Genomic DNA, 23,230 nt, shown 5'->3' on the forward strand with positions numbered 1-23,230 from the left:
GCTGCACCGATGATGGTACCAAGCACAGTAACAAAATGCCTGCAAAACAACAAAGCAGCTCAGAGAGCCAACCAACGACAACATCCAAAACCCGGGCTACAAATCTACACCTAAAACCTTAGAAATGATTACTAGTTAACTGTTCCAAGATAGTAACATCCCATAAACAGACCCTTACCAAAGGCAAATTCAGTAAAATAGATTATCTCACATGTAATTCTAGCAGCCAGATGAGAATCCCAACTTTTAGCTGTAACAGAGACAGGAATAAGAGCTTCCACATTCAGCTTCAAGACCCCAGTAACTGCTGAAAGCTAAAATTAAAAATCCTGGTTCTGTGGGAGCTTGACACCACCCATTCAGGCTGCTTATATAGTTCCAACTTTTAAAAAAAGTCCCAAGGCCTCACAACCTATATACTCCATTGGCTTTGAGTAGATAGGTTGAGGCAGAGGTGTCGAGCTTTCTTCAAAAAAAAAAAGGACAACATATGCCTCTTACAGCTACAATATCGCCACAACAAGTAACTGATGTACCTTTAAATATGTAATAATCTATTGTCAAAATGGAAGAAATAAATTTGTACTGATGACAGAAACAGTTTACCACTTAGCATCAGATATACAGGAGCAAGTCATCCACCTGTCCTCCCAGATAAATTCTACTGCGGTACAGGAAGATCTAAATAAAGTGTTACAGGGAGAAAACTTTACGATATTGATCTTCCACAAAAAAGTTTGTTAAATAAAGTGAAAACACAAATTATTTGTATTTTCAAATTTGCTTCGCTTCCATTCCAGTACTGTAAAGTTAGTTTTCACTGTCATTGTTAACTGCAAAAGTTAAGGCAGTATTTCTCTCCTGATTTTGTGGAAATTGTGTGGTTTTGCCAGAGAGTGTCCTAATTTTTAGTTTGATTATCTATCCAAACCAAAATGGCAATAAAAACCATGTCCCTTATTTGATTCGATTTTTGTTAAAGTTCCAAGCACAATGTCATACCAACAGCTCAACGTCCTTTACGATAACAATATGAATTTAAGATATAATACAAATGTTGGAAAATCCTAAATGCATTTTCTATACAAAGTGCTGCTTTTCTGCTGCAGTCCAGCCCAGGAGTCGGGAGAACTCCCAGATCTGCAAACCCAACAAAGAGAAAAAGTCACCCAAAGTTGAGATTTTCATGCCACATTTTGGGGAGTCATGGCAGTACACTCCAGAAAGTAGGGAACTGTTGAATGCAACAGCACGCTAGTCAGAAGGCTGCCTCTGTGAACAGAAATTTTGTCAAAGGTATGAAAAAAAAAATCAAAAAGCAACCCCTCAGCCCTCACCTCTCTCCCCGCCAGACATTTGTTACATTCTATTCCCAGTCAACCAACGCCAGCTATTGTCCTCCACCCACCAACTATAGTCCATTCCACCAACCGTAGTCGATGAGATCCTCCATACCAAGCCAACCCTCATACTCACTCTCATAGCCCATCACACCCTCTACACAACCTATACCCCTCACCTATGGCTCTTTATAGTCATTGTGTCAACTGAGTGCTAAGTGATACCATCCCATGTCCCACTAGCCTTCATTTGTACCATGCCAACTCACCCATATCTACCATGGACAATCCTCAGCACCAACGCTGAGATGAGATTAAATAAAGTTCTTCAGTGTCTATTGAAAAATTCATTATTTTAAGAAAACAATGTATTTGATCAAGTATACAAGAATTTATGCCTTGAAAATTACTTCCCGTTCTGACCACATTGTGAAACAAAATTTAGTGGACCTAATACACAAGCTTGACACTAAAAGCTGATTTGAAAGGAAATGGCCAAATAAATCTGTTATCTTCTGCACATACTTTAAAAGCACAAATATTAAAACTATACAGTGTTGGGTTTTTTTTCTGAAGTGTTTTTAAGTGTCATGGCTTGATTTTTTTGTTGCTTCTTTTCTATAAAATCACACAAGATATTTTCTTAGACCTACTTTCCTGTCAGTGATTCAGTTCTCAAAACTATTAGCATCCTAGGGGTCACCACTGACTAGAAACTGAACAAGACCTGCCATGTACATACTGTGAGTTACAAAGGCGTGTTAAAGAGAATTTTGAAGGATGTAACTCATCTCCTAGCATCCCAAATACTGTCAATAATTTAAAGGTACAAGCCAGGAGTGTGAAGAAAAAGTCTGCCTTTCCCAGGATTGGTGTAATTCCAATAACGCTAAAGAAGCTCTTCTGGACTAGTCGTGAACTTGATGATCACCACGATACTTAACACTATCCACTTACACCAACACTCTGATGCACAATGTCAGCAGTTTGTACCATATACAAGGCTCTTTGCTCAGTACCTCCCAAATGCGCAACCTCCATCACCTAGAAGGACAACAGAAGGGGAAGCACGGGAACGCCAGCACGTACAAGAATGCCCCACCCTAGCCACACACCATACTGACTTGGAGTTATATTGCTGTTCCTTCACTATCATGGGAATTAAAATCCTGGAACTGTTTTCCCAGCAGTACTGGAAGTGAACCAGATGGACTTGGATGGGGCTCAATTGGGTAATCAGCGATGGGCACCAACTAGTGCCAACGACAGCAACATCCCATGAAAGAATTAAAAATTTCAAGGAGGCCAAAGAACTGTGGGGAGAATTTTAGCATCTGGGAAATTCAGGGAATGCAGTGGTCTTGCTGAATTTTGATCTATACTGAAAACTGATAAGTAGGAGGTTTTTAAGAGTTGATTTCTTTCTAAAGTCTAGTCTTCCTTTAACATGGAAAGTAATTTTTGATTAATTGCTAAATTAAGAACAGTTATTTCAGTCTTAAAACAAGGGTATACAGGTTTCCTGAAAATAACTCCAGCTAACTAACAAAGTAGCTAGTTAGAAGTGATTTTCAGAAACTTGAATTAAAGTTGTTTTTGAGACAGCATAAAACAGGGCCTTCCTTTATTCTGCATCATCTTGGATGCAAATAATGTAAAGTAGAACAACAAAGTGTGGAGCTGGACGAACACAGCAGGCCAAGCAGCATCTTAGGAGCAGGAAAGCTGACATTTCGGGCCTAGATCCTTCTTCAGGAATGGGGGAGGGGAAGGGGGTTCTGAAATAAAGAGAGCGAGAGGGGCAGGCGGATCGAACATGGATAGGGGAGAAGATAGGTGACAGACAAGTCAAAGAGGCGGGGATGGAACCAGTAAATGTGAGTGTAGATGGGGAGGTAGGGAGGAGATAGATCAGTCCAGGGAGGATAGACAGGTCAAGGGGGCGGGATGAGGTTAGTCGGTAGGAAATGGGGGTGCAGCTTGAGGTGGGAAGAGGGGATGGGTGAAGATGAAGAGCAGGTTAGGGAGGCAGTTTTGAGCTGGACTGGTTTTGGGATGTGGCTGGGGGTGGAATAAACAACTGCACCTCCCAGGGGCGAACCATTTCAACTCCCCCTCTGATTCCTCAGACGACATGCCCATCCTGGGCCTTCTGCAGTGCCACAACAATGCCACCCGCAGGTTGCAGGAACAGCAACTCACATTCCGCTTGGGAACACCAGCCCAATGGTATCAGTGTGGATTTCACAAGCTTCAAAATCATCCTTCCCCCCACCGCATCCCAAAACCAACCTAGCTTGTCCCCGCCTCCCTAACCTGTTCTTCCTCTCACCTATTCCCTTCTCCCACCTCAAGCTGCACCCAGATTTCCTAGCTACTACTGTCCCCTTGACTCCCTGGACTGACCTATCTCCTCCCTACTTCCCCACCTACACTCACTTTTACTGGCTCCATCCCCGCCTCTTTGACCAGTCTGTCTCCTCTCCACCTATCTTCTCTTCTATCCATCTTCGATTCGCCACCCCCTCTTTCCGTATTTATTTCAGAAACCCCTTCCCCTCGCCCGTTTCTGAAGAAGGGTCTAGGCCTGAAACGTCAGCTTTCCTGCTCCTAGGATGCTGCTTGGCCTGCTGTGTTCATCCAGCTCCACACCTTGTTACCTCAGATTCTCCAGCATCTGCAGTCCCTATTATCTCTAATGTAAAGTGGAAGTTTACTTAGTGAAGGAGCTTGAAGGAAGCCGGTTACAGGTGCTTCTTTCTTTATCTACTTTATTCAACTGCCAGTAATTACCTTACTTTAATAGAAGGGCAGAAGCTTATTGGTGAGTAACTGGTAAGTTATTCCACTTATTCTAACTTTAATAATCAGTTTTTCAGATTATGATATGGCAGGCAGGTTCAGCCAAGTGGATTTCTTGAATAATGTTGGAGGTCTGGACACACCACGTGTCTGAGATGAACACATCTGCACCAAATGTCACCAGCTGTACAAGCTTGAGCTTTGGAACTGAGGACTCATACGGTAGCTAGAGACACAATTGTCGGAGAGGCACAGAGTGGAATGGATAGCACAGGTAGGGAGTGGCCACATTGCAAGTTAGGAACACAGAGCTGCAGAGGGAATGGTGTCCACTAAGCAGCAAAAGGGAACCAAGCAGACGGTGCAGGAGTCCCCTGAGCCCCTCTGCTTGCTAACTGAGTTTCCATTTTGGATGCAGCTGAGGCCAATGTTCCCTCACACTACTGCAGCCAGAGTGATGGTCTGTGGCACCAATAATAACTCAATTTTTCAGCAGGGGAGAAAGAAGAATGCAACAGCAATAGTGACAATGGATGCAGACAGACTTTTTTTGCAGTTAAACTGAGGATTGTGTGTGTTACAAAGCAGGTATATAAAGAACAAAGAACTAAGAACAAGGAAAATTACAGCACAGGAACAGGCCCTTCGGCCCTCCAAGCCTGCGGCAATCTAGATCCTCTGTCTAACCTGTCATCTATTTTCTAAGGGTCTGTGTCCATTTGCTCCCCACCCATCCATGTACCTGTCCAGATATATCTTAAATAACCTGTCTGCGTCTACCACCTCCGCTGGCGACGTGTTCCAGGCACCCACCACCCTCTGCGTAAAGAACTTTCCACGCATATCTCCCTTAAACTTTCCTTCTCTCACTTTGAACTCATGGCCCCTAGTAATTGAGTCCCCCACTCTGGGAGAAAGCTTCTTGCTATCCACCCTGACTATACCCCTCATGATTTTGTAGACCTCAATCAGGTCCCCCCTCAATCTCCGTCTTTTTAATGAAAATAATACTAATCTACGCAGCCTCTCTTCATAGAGAGCACCCTCCATACCGGGCACCCTCTCCAAAGCATCCATATCCTTTTGGTAATGTGGCGACTAGAACTGTACACAGTACTCCAAATGTAGCTGAACCAAAATCTTATACAACTGTAACATGACCTGCCAACTCTTGTACTCAATACCCTGTCCAATGAAGGAAAGCATGCCATATGCCTTCTTGATCACCCTATTGACCTACGTTGCCACCTTCAGGGAACAATGGACCTGAACACACAGATCTCGCTGTTCATCAATTTTCACTAGGACTTTTCCATTTACTGTATAGTTCGCCCTTGAATTAGATCGTCCAAAATGCATCACCTTGCATTTGCCTGGATTGAACTCCATCTGCCATTTATCTGCCCAACTCTCCAGTCTATCTCTATTCTGATGCATAGTACATCTATCTGGAGATGGATATTTAGGAAGTGAGATGTGGTTCTGAAACCAGACTTTATGTAGTTCAGAAGGTAATTATCTCAAGAGGTTTGGAATATAAAAGTTAATCTCAAGAGGGTTGGAATATAAAAGCAGTGATGTGCTTCTGAGACTTTATAAAGATCTAGTTAGGTCCCATTTAGAATACTACGTCCAATTTTGGGCCCCACAACTCAGGAAGGACATACTGGCGCTGGAGCATGTCCAGCGGAGATTCACACGGATGATCCCTGGAATGGTAGGTTTAACATACGATGAACGGCTGAGGATCCTGGGATTGTATTCATTAGCGTTTAGAAGGTTGAGGGGAGATCTAATAGAAACTTACAAGATAATATATGGTTTAGAAAGGGTGGACGCTGGGAAATTGTTTCTGTCAGGCGGGGAGACTAGGACCCATGGGTACAATCTTAGAATTAGAGGGGGTTAATTTAAAATGGAAATGAGGAGACATTTCTTCAGCCAGAGAGAGGTGGGCCTGTAGAATTTATTGCCACGGAGTGCAGTGGAGGCCGGGACGTTAAATGTCTTCAAGGCAGAGATTGATAAATTCTTGATCTCACAAGGAATCAAGGGCTACAGGGAGAGTGCAGGGGAGTGGAGTTAAAATGCCCATCAACCACGATTAAATGGCTGAGTGGACTCAATGGGCCGAATTTCCTTACTTCCAGTCCAATGTCTTATGGTCTGAATTAAAAAAGGACATAAAGCTGAAATCTCTGGTTTCCAGTAACATAGGAAGCATAGGAATAATATGATTGTATAGTATATAATATATCATATAACATCACCAACGCAGGAAATGACATCACCAACCCAAGGAAACCTAACCAGATAATAGAAAGCGGGACATAAACACCAGTGCTTCGTCGGAGGCTCACTGATGATGTTATCTAGAATGGTGACGAAACGCCTGAAAACGAACCTTCCAGCTCAATGAGCAAACTCACATTCAGAATAATATGATTGATCAATTAAATATTTGGTTGGAGAAATGGCATAGGAGGGGAGGACATTCAATTTCTGAGGCATGGGACTGGAGCTGGGCAAGTGGAAACTGTACAAATTGGACAGATTACAATTTAACAGGACTAGGACTGATAATCTCAGAGGAGGAGGTTTGCTAGTGTTGTTGGGAAGGTTTAAACTTGTTTGTCAGGGTAGTGGGACCGGAGGTTTTATTTATTTACCCACGGGATGTAGGCATTGCTGGCTGCCTTACATTTATTGCCTATTCCTAGTTGCCCTTGAGAAGGTGGTGATGAGCTTCATTCTTGAACTGCTGCTGTCTATGTGCTGTAGGAAAAAGCACAATGCGCTTAGGGAGGGAATTCCAGGATTTTGACCCAGCGGCAGTGCAGTGACACTGTTGTTGAATGCACCAATCCAGGTAAGTGGGGAGTATTCCATCACATTCCTGACTTGTAGATGGTGGACAAGCTTTGGAGTCAGGTCAGTTACTCCCTGCATCTGAACATGTATCTCAGGAATCACAAATGGTGTGCAACGAACTTTGCACAACCATTGGCGAACATCCCTGCATCTGACCTAATGGTGGAGGGAAAGTTGTTGATGAAATAGCTGAAGATGTTTGAGCCTGGGACACTACCCTGAAGAGATGCCCTGGAATTGAAATGACTGACCTCCAACAACCACAACAATCTTCTCATGTACCAGGTATGAAGCCCACCAGTGGGGACTTTGCCTCCAGGTACCCATTGATTCCAGTTTTGCTCGGGTTCCTTGATGTCACACTTGATCAGATGGGGCCATGATGGGAGGGACTGTCACTCTCACCTCACCTCTGGAATTCAGCTTTTTTTTTCGCTGTTTGAACCAAGGATATCGTGAGGTCAGGAGCTGAGTGGCAGAAGCCAAACTGGGCATCACTCAGTACGTTATTGCTGAGTAGGTGCTGCGGATAGCACTTTACTGATGGAAGACTGATGGGGTGCCAACCAGTGAGGATGAGGTCAAGTATGTTTTTCCCTCTTGCTAGTTCCCTCACTACCTGCCACAGACCCAGTTTAGCAGTTACATCCTTTAGGATCTGACCACCACCCAGAGTATATTTTGTATCTTTGCCACCCTCTGTTCTTCCTCCAAGTGTTGTTCAAGTGTGATTCATCAGTGCATGGTATGTGGTTATCAGCAGTAGGTTCCCTAGCCCATGTTTAATCTGAAGACATGAGACATCATAGGATCAGAGTCAATGTGACTTCCTAGGGTCCAGAGACAGTGTTCAGGACTCCCAGGGCAATTCCCTCCCAATGTTGAACCATTGTGATGGCATCTCTGCCGGGTCTGTCCGAACGGTGGGACTCAGAATAAAGGGTTCCCAATTTAAGACTAAGATGAGAAGGAATTTCTTCTCTTGAAGGCTTATGAGTCTTTGGAACCTTGCCTCACAGAACTGTGGGGGCAAATCCCTTGTGCATGTTTAAGATTGGGACACATAGATTCTCCATCAGTAGAGGGATGATGAGTTAACAGGAAAGGGATAAACATCCTATTTCCTACTTCTTATGGTCTTAAAGGTATACCACATAGAGTAGAAATGCTATCCAAGTTGTTATGTATCATTGATACCTAGAGGGGAGGGCAGAACTTCAAAAACAGTTGGAGGTATTACAATAAAACTTAATTTGATTTATCTTTCTCCATTTCTCATCCAGCAAGCAGGCAGATTGAAGGCTAGCCTGGTAATGAATAACTAGGTACATGGTGCATGACCATAACTGGTAACGGGAGAGAAGGGAGAAGAGATTATTGTGGTGGGAGTGGGGAGTTGGTTGTAGGATGGTCACCAATGGATTGTGGGAAGAGGTGCTTGAATTTTTGTAGCGGAGGGCAAGATTACTCAAAGTTAAGATCTTCCTTTTAATAGAATTATGATTAACTTTAACACTTCAAAAGCGATATGACTTTCACATCTGACAACTTTTAAATGCACAGTTTGCAGATATTACATTTTTAAAACTGAATTTCACAATATCTATTTTGTAAATGTGGAAAAGTTGAATGTTTTTGAACATGGCCTTCAAACTTGGCACTTTCTCTCATGGGAGCTGAGGGAATTGCTCCTGTGCCTCCTAGGCCCCACAATCATTGCTGGAAAAGCACCTACCTGTTCTAGAATGCAGGTCTATGATCAATTTAGATTCCAGTTTCCTGACACAAGAAAACCTGTCCCTCAACCTTGTTTAAACGTTGTATTTGCTGATCAACTTCTCAAGAACTTGGTAATCATCTACTCCTCATTTGGTTAATCCTGAAGTTCTTGGCTTATGGAGGACACATGTTCATGTCATGTCGATGATATAGTTTAAAGTGAAATGTAAGCAGATGATGGATATTTACTCTTTGATCATCTTTCAGCAACATAAAGATGTTGTGGCACAATGGTAAGTCCTTACCTCTGAGCATGGAGGGTCAAGTACAGGTCCCACCTGCTCCACAACAGGTTGACTGAAAAACGGATAAATAAGTAACAACTTTGAGGGCCTAGGAAAAAGGGTCTGCTCAGAACGTTCAGATTCTACTTGCCCTGGTGCTGTGTCATTACACGTCCAAACAGATTGGTTAAAAATTATAGTCTAGGGTGGGGATAGTGGGACAAGACAGAAATTTGTAAGATTGATCACGTGAACAAAGGAAAAGAATCTGCAAAGTCATGACGGAGCTGCACAGAACTTCAGTTAGGCCACAGCTGGAGTATTGTGTGGGGTTCCGGTATCTGCAATTATAGGAAGAATATGACTACCCTGAAGCTTGTGAAGTCCACATTAATACCAATGGGCTGCAGGGGGCCCAAGCGAAATATGAGGTGCTGTTCCTGCAACCTTCAGGCGGCATTGTTGTGGCACTGGCTTGGAGGCCGCTTTGTGGAATACCTACTGTCGGTTTGCGACAAACAACTGCACCTCCCAGTCGCGAACCACTTCAATTCCCTCTCCCACTCCTTGGATGACATGCCCATCCTGGGCCACCTCCAGTGCTACAATGATGCCAACTGAAGGTTGCAGGAACAGCAACTCATATTTCGCTTGGCAATCCTGCAGCCCAATGGTATCAATGTGGATTTCACAAGCTTCAAAATCTCCCCTCCCCCCGACCACATCCCCAAACCAGCCCAGCTCGTCCCCACCTCCCTAATCTGTCCTTCCTTTCTCCTACCTATCCACATCTCCCACCTTAAGCCCCACCCTCACCTCCTACCTACCAGCCTCATCCCAGCTCCTTGACCTGTCCATCTTCCCTGGACTGACCTAACCCCACTCTAACTCCCCACCTACACTCACCTTTACTGGCTCCATCCCCGCCTCTTTGACCTGTCTGTCTCCTCTCCACCTATCTGCTCCTTTATCTATCTTCCATCCGCCTCCCCCTCTCTCCCTATTTATTTCAGAATACCCTTCCCCTCCGCCATTTCTGAAAAAAGGTCCAGACCTGAAACATCAGCTTTTCTGCTCCTCAGCTTGCTGTGTTTTTTCACAGCAGAGAAGGTTGAGGGAGGACCTGATCGAGGGGAATGGATAGAATGAATAGAAAGCCGCTGTTCCCCTTATTCATAGGGTCTAGAACAAGACAACAAACTTTTAGAATGAAAGGCAGGACGCTGAGAGGGGATTTGAGGTAAAGCTTTTTCACCCAGGGTGTGCTGGAAATTTGAAATGCAGTGCAGGGGAGGATACTGGAGGTGGGAACCTCAACCTTAAAAAAGTACTTGGATGAGCACTTAGTGTCATAACATTCAAGGCTAGTGGTGTGGGAAAATGGGACTAGTCAGGTAGATGTACATTTTTGAGTGTATAGTCTTATTGGGTTGAAGGGCCTCTTCGGTGTTGTGTGATTCCATGATCTGTCTTCACTTCCTATTTCACCATCTGGCAGGAATCCCATTTAACAGTTGGGATCAGGGGTTTCTCATTTTTAACAACTTCCCCCATCTTACGTCCATCCAAGGCGAAGGGGGGCAATAAAACCTCCTACTTTAGTAGCCTTGCAATCAATTGCTAAACTGCAAAATCTCTTTGCAACTATGGTTTTACTAGGCTGTCTGCTGCCTCTCCTCTCAACTGGGAAATAAGCAATTGCTACTAATGGCCCCTTCTTTTAATTCGCACACTTATAAAGCACAAAATTAAAACTATATTATGCTTAGAGAGGTATGGGTCAAACGCTGGCAAATGGGGCGGTTTAATTTAGGATATTATTAGGACGATATGGAGGTGGGTCATGTTGTGGACAGTGCAGAGGGCTGTTCTAGGTTACAAAGGGACATTGACAGAATGCAGAGTTGGCCTGCAAAGTGGCAGATGGTGTTTAACCCTGAAAAGTGTGAGGTGATTCATTTTGGAAGGACAAACTTGAAAGCAGAATACAGGGCTAATGGAAAGATTCTTGGCAGTGTGGAGGAGCAGAGGGATCTTGGGGTTCATGTTCACAGTTCCCTGAAAGTATCCACCTGGGTGGCAGGAGTTGTTAAGAAGGTGTATGGTGTGTTAGCTTTCATTAATAGAGGGATTGAGTTCAAGAGCCGTGAAGTTCTGCTCCAGCTATACAAAAGCCTGGTCCGGCCACATCTGGAATAGTGTCTGGTTCTGGTCACCTCATTACAGGAGAAATGTGGAAGCGTTGCAAAAGGTGCAGAGGAGATTTACCAGGGCGTTGCCCGGAATGGAGGGAAGGTCTTACAAAGAAAGGTTGAGACAGCTAGGGCTTTTCTCTTCAGAACAACGAAGGATGAGAGGTGACTTGATGGAGGTGTACAAAATAATCAGAGGAAGAAGCAGCAGAGCAGAAAGCCAGAGACTTTTTCCTTGGGTGGAGGTAGCTTTTACGAGGGGGCACAGTTTTAAAGTGAAAGGAGGTAGATATCAGGGAAACGTCAGAGGTAGGTTCTTTACTTAGTGAGTGGTAGTGACATGGAATGCATTGCCAGAGAGGGTAGTGGAGTCGGCCTCATTAGGAGCATTTAAGCGGCTATTAGATAGGCATACGGAGGATAGTACGAGATAGCGGTGGAGTTTAGACAGACTTTAGGCTCCAGGTAAAAGTTCGGCACAAGATCATGGGTCAAAGGGCCTGTACTATGCTGTACTGTTCTATGTTCTACATATCTGGTCAGCATGGAAGAATGGGACCGAAGCATTTGTTTCCAAGCTGTGCAGCTCTATGGTTATGTAAACTATATTACGCTACCACCAGAGTAACAACGGGTTAAAAATAGTTAAACAATGACTTTTCAAATTTTCATAAAGAGACCTGTATGGTCTTGTGGACAGTTAAATGTATCCTCACTTAATAATAATGAGTGATGTTTTTAAATAACTGCTTATGATCAAGTGTGTACCCTGTTCAGTCTCATGATCATGAAATCTCACAGCAACGTAATTATGCTAAAAATGTATAGGTAGCATTTTTGTGCAAGAGAACAGAATCGTAATTAATGTTGCCACACGTATCAACTCACATATCAAACTTCTCACAAACTGTTCGCCCTTTTGAGCTTTCTTTCAGGTTAGTACTTTTACATTAATACGTTACATTACAGTAAATCTAATTATTGGTTTTAAACTGTGAAAAATTTGGAATCATTCAACTTTCAACTGCTGTGCCTTATAAGTTACACATTCAAAATTTAAAAGACAACTAATGAGGAAACACATGGATCAACTCATGTTAAAAAGACTCGACTGCAATATATCACTTTTTCAGATATGCATATGATCAACATCTTACCAGTATCTCTTTGATCTCCAATTCTGTCAAGAATGTTGAAGGAAATGTCAAGGTATTCCCTCTGAATAGCACTAACAGCTATTTTCCTTTGTTTCTTCTGACGTGGAACAATCTGGATTTTGAATTCTGTTTCTTCCCCACTATCATCTTTTTGATCAGTATCTTTATCAGTAGATGGCTCAGTGTTTGGTTTTTCACCGTCTTCAATTTCTGTGGGCAGCTTGAGAAATACTGTTTTAACAATGGGACTTGGTAATGGGCTTTCAGGTTTAATCTCATCTCTATGCAAATCATCAGTATCATCTTGTGATATTTCAAGCACAGCGGATGATTTCCTGAGGTTTTCTCGTTTCTGTTTAAGAGTTAGTGGACTTTCACAACCAGAACACTTCGAATTTTTCTGAGGCATTAGATTTTCAAAGTCTTTTTCATCTACAAAACCTACTGACAAAATGTTCTCAGTATCTAGTAAAGAAGTCATACCAAAATCCAGACATTTTGCCTCTTTGGAGCAATCTTCAACATTAACTTTTACAACTGGAGTGACATTCAAGCTATTTGATATAGTATTGTGAGAGACCACATTAGTTTTTCCATTTGATTTGTTATTAGGGGTATTCTGCATTTCATATTCCTCATCGCTCTCCACGATTCTGAGAGGGGGAAGAGGCACAAAGACCAACGAATCGCTATCAGAACTTGACAGAATTGATTGCTTCTCAGGGGCAGATGATGAGTCAGAAGATAGGTCAATCAAATCACTTTCTTCTTTATGGAAGGGAAGATGTTTCTCGGGAGATTCATGTTTTGCCTCAAGTGTTTCTGTGCAGCTTAGTCTAACTTCTGGTATTAATGTTCGTTTCCCTTCTTGAGAGTTTACTGCAGCTGAAGACTTTTCCTGATGTTCTCCAATTTCTGCATTGACAGACAAGTCTTGCTCTGGTCTTCCATGCATGCTTTCAAAGTGAGGATAGCAGGAAGGAAAGCTTGCTTGTCGTAATGATTCGTACCTATCCAGGCATGACTTTCTGCGATGTTCGTCTAAAGAATATAAGACAGAATCTGCATTTCCTATATCAAGTGACTGCTGCTTAATTGCATATAATTTCTTCTTCTGAGCAACACCCTCTTGCAATTGTGGAGATGTACCACACCGCATTATATTGTCTGGCAAAAGGCTGGAATCTCTGTATTCTGACAACTCTATCTCTGAGCCTAAAGGAAAAATCATGATAGTTACAAAAAGAATTAGTGAACACAATTTCAACAAAATCCAATAAAATTCACAACTATGCATCAGCTAAACATTGATTAATTATTATATGCCAAAACATACAAATCACATCAACAAATAAACTGAATAGGAGTTAATTCGATCTAAATTTTAAAAACAACAGTTGCCACCCAGGCATACTTAGAATTGAGTTTCTTGTCTTCATAAATCTACATATGTCCCAAGTTGAGGGTGCTAACAAATATGTATATTCTGATTTATTACATATCCAAGGCAAAAATACAAAGAATCCTCATTGCAAATATTTAAGGCCATAAGTTTCAAATAGGATATTCTAGCAAATGAAACAGAAGTTGCTTGAGCTGTCGAGGTTTTAGGAACTGTGGGCTTGGGACCATAGGCTGGACACCTTGATGTAGGTCATTGTAGTTTGAATGACATTAACCTCTCTACTTACCTTTGGAAATCTAGCAATCTTTTGGAATTGGGCAGGCCCATCGTACAGTTGTTGCAGTTCTGTGTGTAAGCAGATGGAAGCTTTGTTCCTGCTGATTTTGTGAACGTTTATTTACGGGATGTGGACAACACAACAAGGCCAGGAGGATCTTTAAAATTAAGCAAATTAAATTGCAACCTTTTCTGCTTGTTAACGCTTTGGCTATAAATTTTAACTTGTCTTTTTATTTATCTGGTTGGAGCAGGTGCAGACCATGGGAGTGTGTCAAGGTCAAAGATATGTAGCAATTTTCTAACAGGTGCACACAGAATTGGGAAACACATGAAATTACAGGCTTCCTGACAGGTAATGCTCAATTGCCTCTGACAGCCTTATGCTTCTTCTATAGGAGTATAAAAACTTACTCTTCTGTGCACTCATCTCTACTGGTTGATATTTTACTGATTTACTCCCCCCTATCCTCTTCAGTCTTGCAAAGAATGTCTGTGGTTCCTTGTTGCAAGCTCCAACTGGTGTGTCATGTACATCGGATTCATCAAACACACTATCTTCTTCTGGTGAGAGGGAGAAAAAAAAAGCAAACAGTAAAATACTCTCCAGATCTAAATATGAAAGACACTTCAATTGCTATTCACAACTGCAGAAGTTTTTATTGGGGCATCAAAAAGAAATCAAAAGTGTTTCCTCGTTTAAAATGCAGCATACACTGTTAGAGATAATGGGAACTGCAGATGTTGGAGAATCCGAGATAACAAGGCGTGGGGCTGGATGAACACAGCAGGCCAAGCAGCAACTTAGGAGCACAAAAGCTTACGTTTCGGGCCTAGACCCTTCATCAGAAAAGGGGGATGGGGAGAGGATTCTGAAAGAAATAGGGAGAGGGGGAGGCGGACCGAAGATGGATAGAGGAGAAGATAGGTGGAGAGGTAGGGAGGGGATAGGTCAGTCTGGGGAGGACGGACAGGCCAAGGGCGCAGCTTGAGGTTAGTAGGTAGGAAATGGGGGTGTGGCTTGAGGTGGGAGGAAGGGATAGGTGAGAGGAAGAACCGGTTAGGGAGGCGGAGATGAGCTGGGCTGATTTTAGGATGTAGTTGGGGGGGGGGGCGCGGATTTTGAAGCTTGTGAAATCCACATTGATACCAATGGGCTGCAGGGTTCCCAAGCGGAATATGAGTTGCTGTTCCTGCAACCTTCGGATGGCATCATTATTGCGCTGCGGGAGGCCCAAGATGGACATGTCATCTAAGGAATGGGAGGGGGAGTTGAACTTGTTCGCGACTGGGAGGTGCAGTTGTTTATTGCGACCCGAGCGTAGGTGTTCTGCAAAGCAGTCCCCAAGCCTCCACTTGGTTTCCCCAATGTAGAGGCCTCCACAACGGGTACAGCGGATGCAGTATACCACATTGGCGGATGTGCAGGTGAACATCTGCTTGACGTGGAAAGTCTTCTTGGAACCTGGGATGGGGGTGAGGGAGGAGGTGAGGGGCAAGTGTAGCACTTCCTGCGCCGGACCATTGACTGATAACATTTAAAACAGTGTCCATAAGTTTCTATATAGCAAAATGCTGATAATATGTAGGGCGTGGATATTTTCCTAAGGTGAGGAAAAATAATGCTGACATCAAATTAGATAGATTTCTTTCAGAAAGTATTTTGGATTTTGGCAGATGGATAATTAGCTAGATGACAAGGAGTTTTTACAGCATGCTTGGGAGATAAAATTGATTTTGTGCCTATGGTTCACATCAAACTCTCCATCCTAGTATCATTTCTGGACCAACTGTGCATTCAGTGAAAAGACTGATTGATATCATTTCTCAACTACCCCACTATAATTGTATCAAGGAGGAACCAGGAGTAAAGGCTCTGGCGTTAGTCTTTGCACATATTATCTGCCTGCGATTTTAACCTGCAAAGTGTGCAGGAGTAGGAGGACAAGAAGAGTTGAAGACAACAAGAAGGCAGGAGGAAAATAATTAATACAAATATTGAGACTACAACTTAATATAGTGGAACAATCAGATTTATTACACAAAATCTAATAAATCCCTGTTTTAAACTCCAATGTCTATCAACACCAGTAAAACTTACACATAGGTTGTTTTAAACTCATATTTGTTCTTTATTTTATAAAAGTTAGCAAATATTAAGAAACATGTGCTTTACAGTTTTATATCTTACCTTTTTCTTTCTCACTGTATTTACTAATGTTACTATTATCACTGTATAGGGGTCCAGCAGTGGGATGGGGTTTACAGCTATGGTATTGCGCATTAAGCGTATTGATTGTAATATAGATCAGATGCAATACAATTTTGCTGATATCAGAGTCCCTATAGGGATACTAGAAAGAAAATAAAGAACGTTAGTACAATATAAAATCTGTAAGAAATAAAAATGTATTTGAAAACAAGCATATCAAATATTTCTATTTCCTTCTTCATTGTAGAGGCTGTTTGCTCAGATTGTCAACTTGCTAGAGGATCTAAACTGTTTCCTCTCCAAATAATTTATGCTGTATGAAAAGCTGCTGGCGTAAATTCTTGAGAAACTCTACTCTGCAGTTGCCTTTTCCTGCAGAGGTCAATTAGTTTAATGTCTGACAATGGTAAAATGTTATGATCTACTGTACAAGATGTAAAGGCAAGAGCACTTAAAGTATCATAAATAAAGCAGAGTCAGCATGGGGTCATGAAGGGTAATCACGTTGGTAATTTTATTACAGTTCTTTGAAGCGATAACAAGTAGGACAGAGAAAGGGACCCAGTAAATGTATTTGGATTCCTAAAAGGCACTTGACAATGTGCCACACAAAACCTTACTTAATAATTCAAAAGCCCATGATGTTGGGAGTAGTATATTAGCACAAGTACAGAATTGTTTAAATAACAGAAAGTAGAAACTTGTGCTAAGAAGGACATGTTCAAGCTAATAAAGTGTAACTACTGGAGTATCATAGGGATTTCTGCTAGAGCCACAATTATATTAATGACAGAGTGAATGTGCTATCCAAGTTTGCGGGCGACAAAAAGAGGAGAAAACCATATAGTGGAGATGACACAGAGTCTACAGAGACATACTGTACAGAACAGGGTTACTGAGTGGACAGAACTTAGCACATGGAATAGAATTTGATAGAAATGAGGTTATACATTTTCATTGGAAGAACAGAAAAGCTGACTATTATTTAAATGGGGAAATACTGCAGAAAACTGGAACTCAAATAGATTTGGGAGTCCTAGGTAATGAATCACCAGATCCAGCACCAAGTTCAGCGGGTAATAGAGAAGGCAAATGAACAGTTGGCACTTATTTCAAAGGAAATGGAGCATAAAAATAGAGAGTGCTTGCTAAAACTATACAAGGCAGTAGTTAGACCATGTATGGAACACTAAAACATTCTGGTCTGCTCATCTAACGAAACTTATATTGATTTTGGATGCAGTCCGAAGTAGGTTCATTAAGCTGATTCTGGGTAGGGAGGATTTTCTTATGAGGTGAGTTTGAGTAGGTTGAGCTTGTAGTCATTGGAGTTTAGAAGGATGAGAGACCTTATTGCAATATACAAGACTCCTAGGGGACCTGACAGTAAATATGGAGAGGTTGTTCCTCTAATAGGAACATCTAGGACAAGTGGGCACAATCTTAGAGTAAGGGATTATCAATTTCAAGAGAGGAGGATTTTTTTTCAGACAATAGTGAATCTGTGGAATTCTTTAACACAGAGGGCTGTAAAGGCTGGGTTGTTAAGAGTACTCATGGCAGAGATAGACAGGTTTTTAAAATCAGCAAGGTGATCAAGGACTATGGGCATAAATCAGGAAAGGGGAGTTGAGGATTATCAGATTAGCCATGTCATGAATGGCAGAAGAGACTCAATGGGTTGAATGCCTAATTTTGCTCCTACATCTGAGGGACTAATATTAGGGAGTGCAGTGGTATAATGGTAATGTCACTTATGAGTAATCCAGAAGGCCAGGCTAATGTTCTGAGGACAATGGTTTGAATTCCACAATGGCAGATGGTGATATTTGAATTAAATAAAAATCTTGAACAAGGAGGAAAATTAATGGCGACTGTGTAACAAATGTTAATTGCTGAAAAAAGCCATTTGGTTCACTCATGTCCCCATTTAAAAATTTCACATTTATTGTCAAACCAAATTTCTTTTAAGATAACAAATTGGTCAAAGGAGTTCATGTAATACGAGTCAGAAGGATCGTCAGCTTGCTGAATGTTTTCATATATCAATGGATGTCCTTTGATTTTGCCATTTTTCCACAGGAATCAGAGGTTACTGGGGATTCCAGTTTGTGAATAGTGCAAATTATATAAGTTGCAATGAAGCAGCAGATGCAGTTTTTAACTTGTATAAATTCTAAAATGACTGATAATTTATTTTCTCAGTTATTGCTTTAAAAATTCTAGAATTTTGAAATTTGACAGTTGCCTTGCAACTGAATTCTTTCAAGGAGAATTAGCTCTGATAATGCAGAATACACAAAGGCTGAAAAGCAAGTGTCAAAAGCCGAGATTTTGTGATTGTAACAAAAGCAAAACGGTCAAGGTGTGCCATTATTACCCTTTGAAATCACAAGCAACTTCTAGTGTCTGTACATGTGCAGTTAAATATGGAAATCTACATGCAGTTGTTGTTGGTTGCCCACTCATTCATGGGATACACATCTGAAGTCCTCACTAACAGAAGTCATCTAGACTTGCAGTGATGTAAATTATTTTGGCTACTACATAAAATTACAACTTGTTGAATGATGAGCAGCTCAATTGTAAATGGCATACCAAGCGATCAGAAGCACCGAAACCCACCTCTGGCCTTGAAGGAGGAACCTTAAATTTATGTAGTATCATATTTTTCAATTCTGTGACAAAAATACTGCAGAATTTTAAAATATTTACTTTTAATTGTACAAGTGGAAGGAACATGAAGTTCAATCTTGTTTATAGGTCCAAATCTTTGTATGTTACTTCCTGGTCTGCTTTTAGAGTAAACTCTGCCTTGTATTTGGCTACTTAATCTGCTTGATGTCATTATTGTCGCCAGATTTTCATACTTCCAGCCATGTTGGAAAGAAGGTCTCCAGGATTTAAATAGGCTTAATATAAAAAAAACCCAAAGAACTGTGGATGCTGTAAATCATGAAGAAAAAAGAAGTTGCTGGAAAAGCTCAGCGGGTCTGGCAGCATCTGTGAAGAAAAAAAATCAGAGTTAAGGTTTCGGGTCCAGTGACCCTTCCTCAGAATAAAGAAGTTTCTGAATAGCCATTTGTTTATTCTGACAGTTTCTTGAGCATCTCAAAGACTTCCTAATGTTTTTATATGCTTTGAGAGTTCTATCCATAACAGATAGTGGGTGAGTCAGTATGGGGTTAAGGAGGGAATATGGAGGATACATGACAATGAAAGGGTGCGTGCCCAATATGACAAAACTGGGCCAATGTCTTAGTGAATGGAGGCATGCCTAATAATGACTCTATCTTAGCATTTGCTGGTCTTTGTTCCTTTCTCAGGCCTGTTTCCAGAAGCAGCAGCCTGACAACAGGCCGTCTTGCCATGAAATTATTATACTCACACGCTAGACAAGAGGCAAGCTCATGTTTTGTAAACTGGCTCAATTTGAAATTCTTGCCTCCAGAATGAAAATCTAGGTCCATAGATCCCTTTTGGTTTGTGTCAGAATGAAATTAATATTGGGAAGGATGAAATCCACAAAACAGAGTTTGCTAGTTCTTCAGTCACAGATTTCCTCAAGGTCAATAGTGAGCACCATCACTTTGCAACAGACGGCAGAAACCAACAAAGAAGCTATGGTCCGGTGATGCCAAGCCTTGGCTGTGAAACTGATATATTTTAGAAATGAAAGCAGTCTAAGGGTATTGTATGGATATGCTTCACAAGATTTAAAAGTTCAGAGGCAATGAGGTTTAGGTGATCTTCAAAGGTGTGACTGCAAATGGAAAATGCGAGTGGAAGACAATTCAAGTTCTAGGTTTTCTAATGAAGCATCAATTATACAAGCAAGGAATGGGGTGAAGTTGGCTCAACAAAATTTTATAAATCAGAAGTTGACTATTATAATTCTGTCACACACACTTATAGGAAGGATGTTAAAGCCACAGGCATAATGCACCAAATATTCAGTGCAATAATGAAGTCTGAAAACTACACTTATTCAAAAAAAAACCAAGCAGCTTTAAAAATAGAATTCTTCAAAATTTGATAGACTTGTAGTGTAAAAGATTGTTATTAATTATAACAAATCAGCATGAAAGCAGAGACAACAAAAGAAACAGAAGGAGGATGTTAGGAAAATAATTTTACAGTAGGGAAATATGATAATATGAATTGCTTTACCAACAATAGTCTTTGAGGCAGAATCACTAACATAAGATAAAAATGTGATGTGCACGGAAAATGAAAATGTGAAACAGTGAAAGGAAACAGCAAAAAAAATGACTGTGTTGGAGAATGGGGTCTTCTTGAGCAGTATATTTCAATGCTGTAGAGTTCTTCAGGATAGCTGTATTATTCTGATTTTTTTAAAAAGTCACTAATAACCCTGAGAAAGAACAATGCCATGACTATCAAGGTAAGCTTTCATGTTACATTAGTACCACTATATGTAGTTGATCTGCTGAATTGACCTAGAAAGCCACTCAGTTGTAAAGAAATCATCAGAGGTCGAAATTACATCTCAAAAAAACTAAATTAGCGTACACTCAGGCAGTCCTAACCGCATTTATTTTGCAAAGAATTCATTAATATCTAGAAATATTCACATGGTAAGAGCTATTCCAAAGTCAAGTCAAACAAAAGCCTGACCAACATTTGTATCTATCCGCTAACATCTATTATCTCACATCACCAGTTCTGAGTATAAAATGTGCCAATGATGGTATTATAGAATCCCTGCAGTGTGGAAGCAGGCCATGCAGCCCTCCAAGCCCACACCAACACTCTGAAGAGCATCCCATCCAGACCCATCTATCCTTGTAACCCTGCATTTCCCATGGCTAAATCTACCTAGCCTACACGTGCCTGGGCATTATGGACAATGTAGCACGGCCAAACTACCTAACCTGCATTATGGACGGGGAGAGGAAACCAGAGCACCCAGAGGAAATCCACGCAGACATGGGGAGAATGTCAACTACACACAGTTACCTGAGGGTGGAATTGAACCTGGGCTCCTGGCACTATGAGGCAACAGAGATAACCACTAAGCCATGTGCCGTGTATAGAACAATGAAATATAGGTAGTAGTATTGAATGTAGTTAGGAGGGCTTGTGCCTCAACTTTGACTCTAGACAATCTGAAGTTTCATAGCTTCAGGTCAAACACTGGTAAGTAAATTTCCTGAGACAACAAGGTTTAGAGCTGGATGAACACAGCGGGCCAAGCAGCAGAGGAGCAGGAAAGTTGCCGTTTCGGGGTCTAGACCCTTGTTCTGAAGAAGGGTCTAGACCCGAAACATCAACTTTCCTTCTCCTCTGATGCTGCTTGCCCCGCTGTGTTCATCCAGCTCTACACCTTGTTGTCTCAGATTGTCCAACATTGGCAGTTCCTACTATCTAAATAAATTTCCTGTTTATTACAAACTACATCCACTGGGTCAACCAATGAAACAATACTCCAAAATGCTGGAAACTACTTAAAGAAATCGCTGAAGGAAACAAGGACACAGAAGGTACTTTAACTTATGCCACTATTGTGTTATAGTGGTTATAAACACTAGTTGAAGTACTGAAAGACGCAGTTTCAAAACTGGGCCTGCATCAGCTCAAGGAAAGGATCTACTTGATCTTAAGCTCATCAACCTACTTGCTTCAGACATATCTATCCACAACATTGGTAGGAATGATGATTAAACAGTTCTTACGAAAGCAAAGTCTTGGCTTCAGAGTAATGGCATGCCACATTATGTAGTGCAGTGCCAGTAACTGACAAGCAGAATTGGAACTGTTTAAGTGCCAGAAAATGACTATATTCCACTGAAAAATCCGAACAAAAATAGTTGAGTCAACTCCATCTTGACTTCCACTTGCAAATTAAAGTGTTTATCTAAAATTCTACAAGGGCTTCTCTGAGTTATTAAAGAAATGAGAGAATAACACTATTTTGTAGTTGTTGTTTTGCATGGAAGAATGCCGACATTTCATGAAGCAGCGATAGCAAAGGCATGTTTTTAAACTTAGAACTGCTTATAAACGGTTTGAAAAAATCCCATGTACAAACATTTAATGTCACTCAAATAGTTATAAATTATTGAGTAATAAATAGTAAATATCTTGCAAGTCCCAGATGTGATAATTTACTAAATTGCTAACAAGAAACTAATATGACTTCATGATATTCAATCAATCAATCAGTCTCACTTACATTTAATCATTCATCATCCAGTTGGTGATTTAACTTAACACAGAGAAACTCAATGTTTCATTCATATTTCTACATCACTAAAGGATTACAATCAAGGAATGTTGTCTAACCATAAATTCCTCAATGCAATCTCTATGCATTATCTGGGATAGTCTATCACCCTAGCCAAGACTACAACATTAATTCAGTTGAATATGTAGTTATACCTTGTACAGAATCACTAGCAAAGCCTTCAGCCACATCTGTCGTATATGAGGTTTCAGAGTCCAAAGGGAACAGCGTGGGGGTTGTTGAAAGTAATGACGTAGCTGTGGACAGGTACAATACTTGAGCACTTGCACCACCAAAGGAAGGAGCTGGTTGCCCAAACTAATGTTGTAATCCATAACCTACAAGAAATGTGGAATTAAACATCGAACATTTCATGACTACTTGTTTTACAAAACTAGTCAATGAAACCAATAAGGTAGATTGCCTCCTACACATTATCACATATGGCACATAGAACATAGAACATTATAGCACAGTACAGGCCCTTCGGCCCTCAACGTTGTGCCGGCCTGTCATACCGATCTCAAGCCCATCTAACCTACACTATTCCATGTACGTCCATATGCTTTGTCCAATGATGACTTAAATGTACCTAAAGTTGGCGAATCTACTACCATTGCAGGCAAAGCGTTCCATTCCCTTACTACTGAGTAAAGAAACTACCTCTGACATCTGTCCTATATCTTTCACCACTCAATTTAAAACTATGCCCCCTCGTGCTCACC

At 41.3% G+C, this 23,230-nt stretch overlaps 1 protein-coding gene across 2 annotated transcripts in view; it reads right to left on the reverse strand.

Moving 5' to 3' along the window:
- The window catches only part of LOC125455968 (protein unc-79 homolog), a 224,657-nt gene that overhangs the window by 77,755 nt on the left and 123,672 nt on the right, over positions 1 to 23,230 (reverse strand). For both annotated transcript variants that reach the window (XM_048538588.2, XM_048538586.2), the window contains exons 29-32: positions 22,661 to 22,843; positions 16,238 to 16,400; positions 14,461 to 14,610; positions 12,366 to 13,580 (exon numbers count right to left, since the gene is read on the reverse strand). In XM_048538588.2, the coding sequence (XP_048394545.1) occupies positions 12,366 to 13,580; positions 14,461 to 14,610; positions 16,238 to 16,400; positions 22,661 to 22,843 (1,711 nt within the window). The remainder of the gene's footprint in view (positions 1 to 12,365; positions 13,581 to 14,460; positions 14,611 to 16,237; positions 16,401 to 22,660; positions 22,844 to 23,230) is intronic.

This window comes from Stegostoma tigrinum, chromosome 10 (genome assembly GCF_030684315.1).
Source record: "Stegostoma tigrinum isolate sSteTig4 chromosome 10, sSteTig4.hap1, whole genome shotgun sequence".
Taxonomy (NCBI): Eukaryota; Metazoa; Chordata; class Chondrichthyes; order Orectolobiformes; family Stegostomatidae; genus Stegostoma; species Stegostoma tigrinum.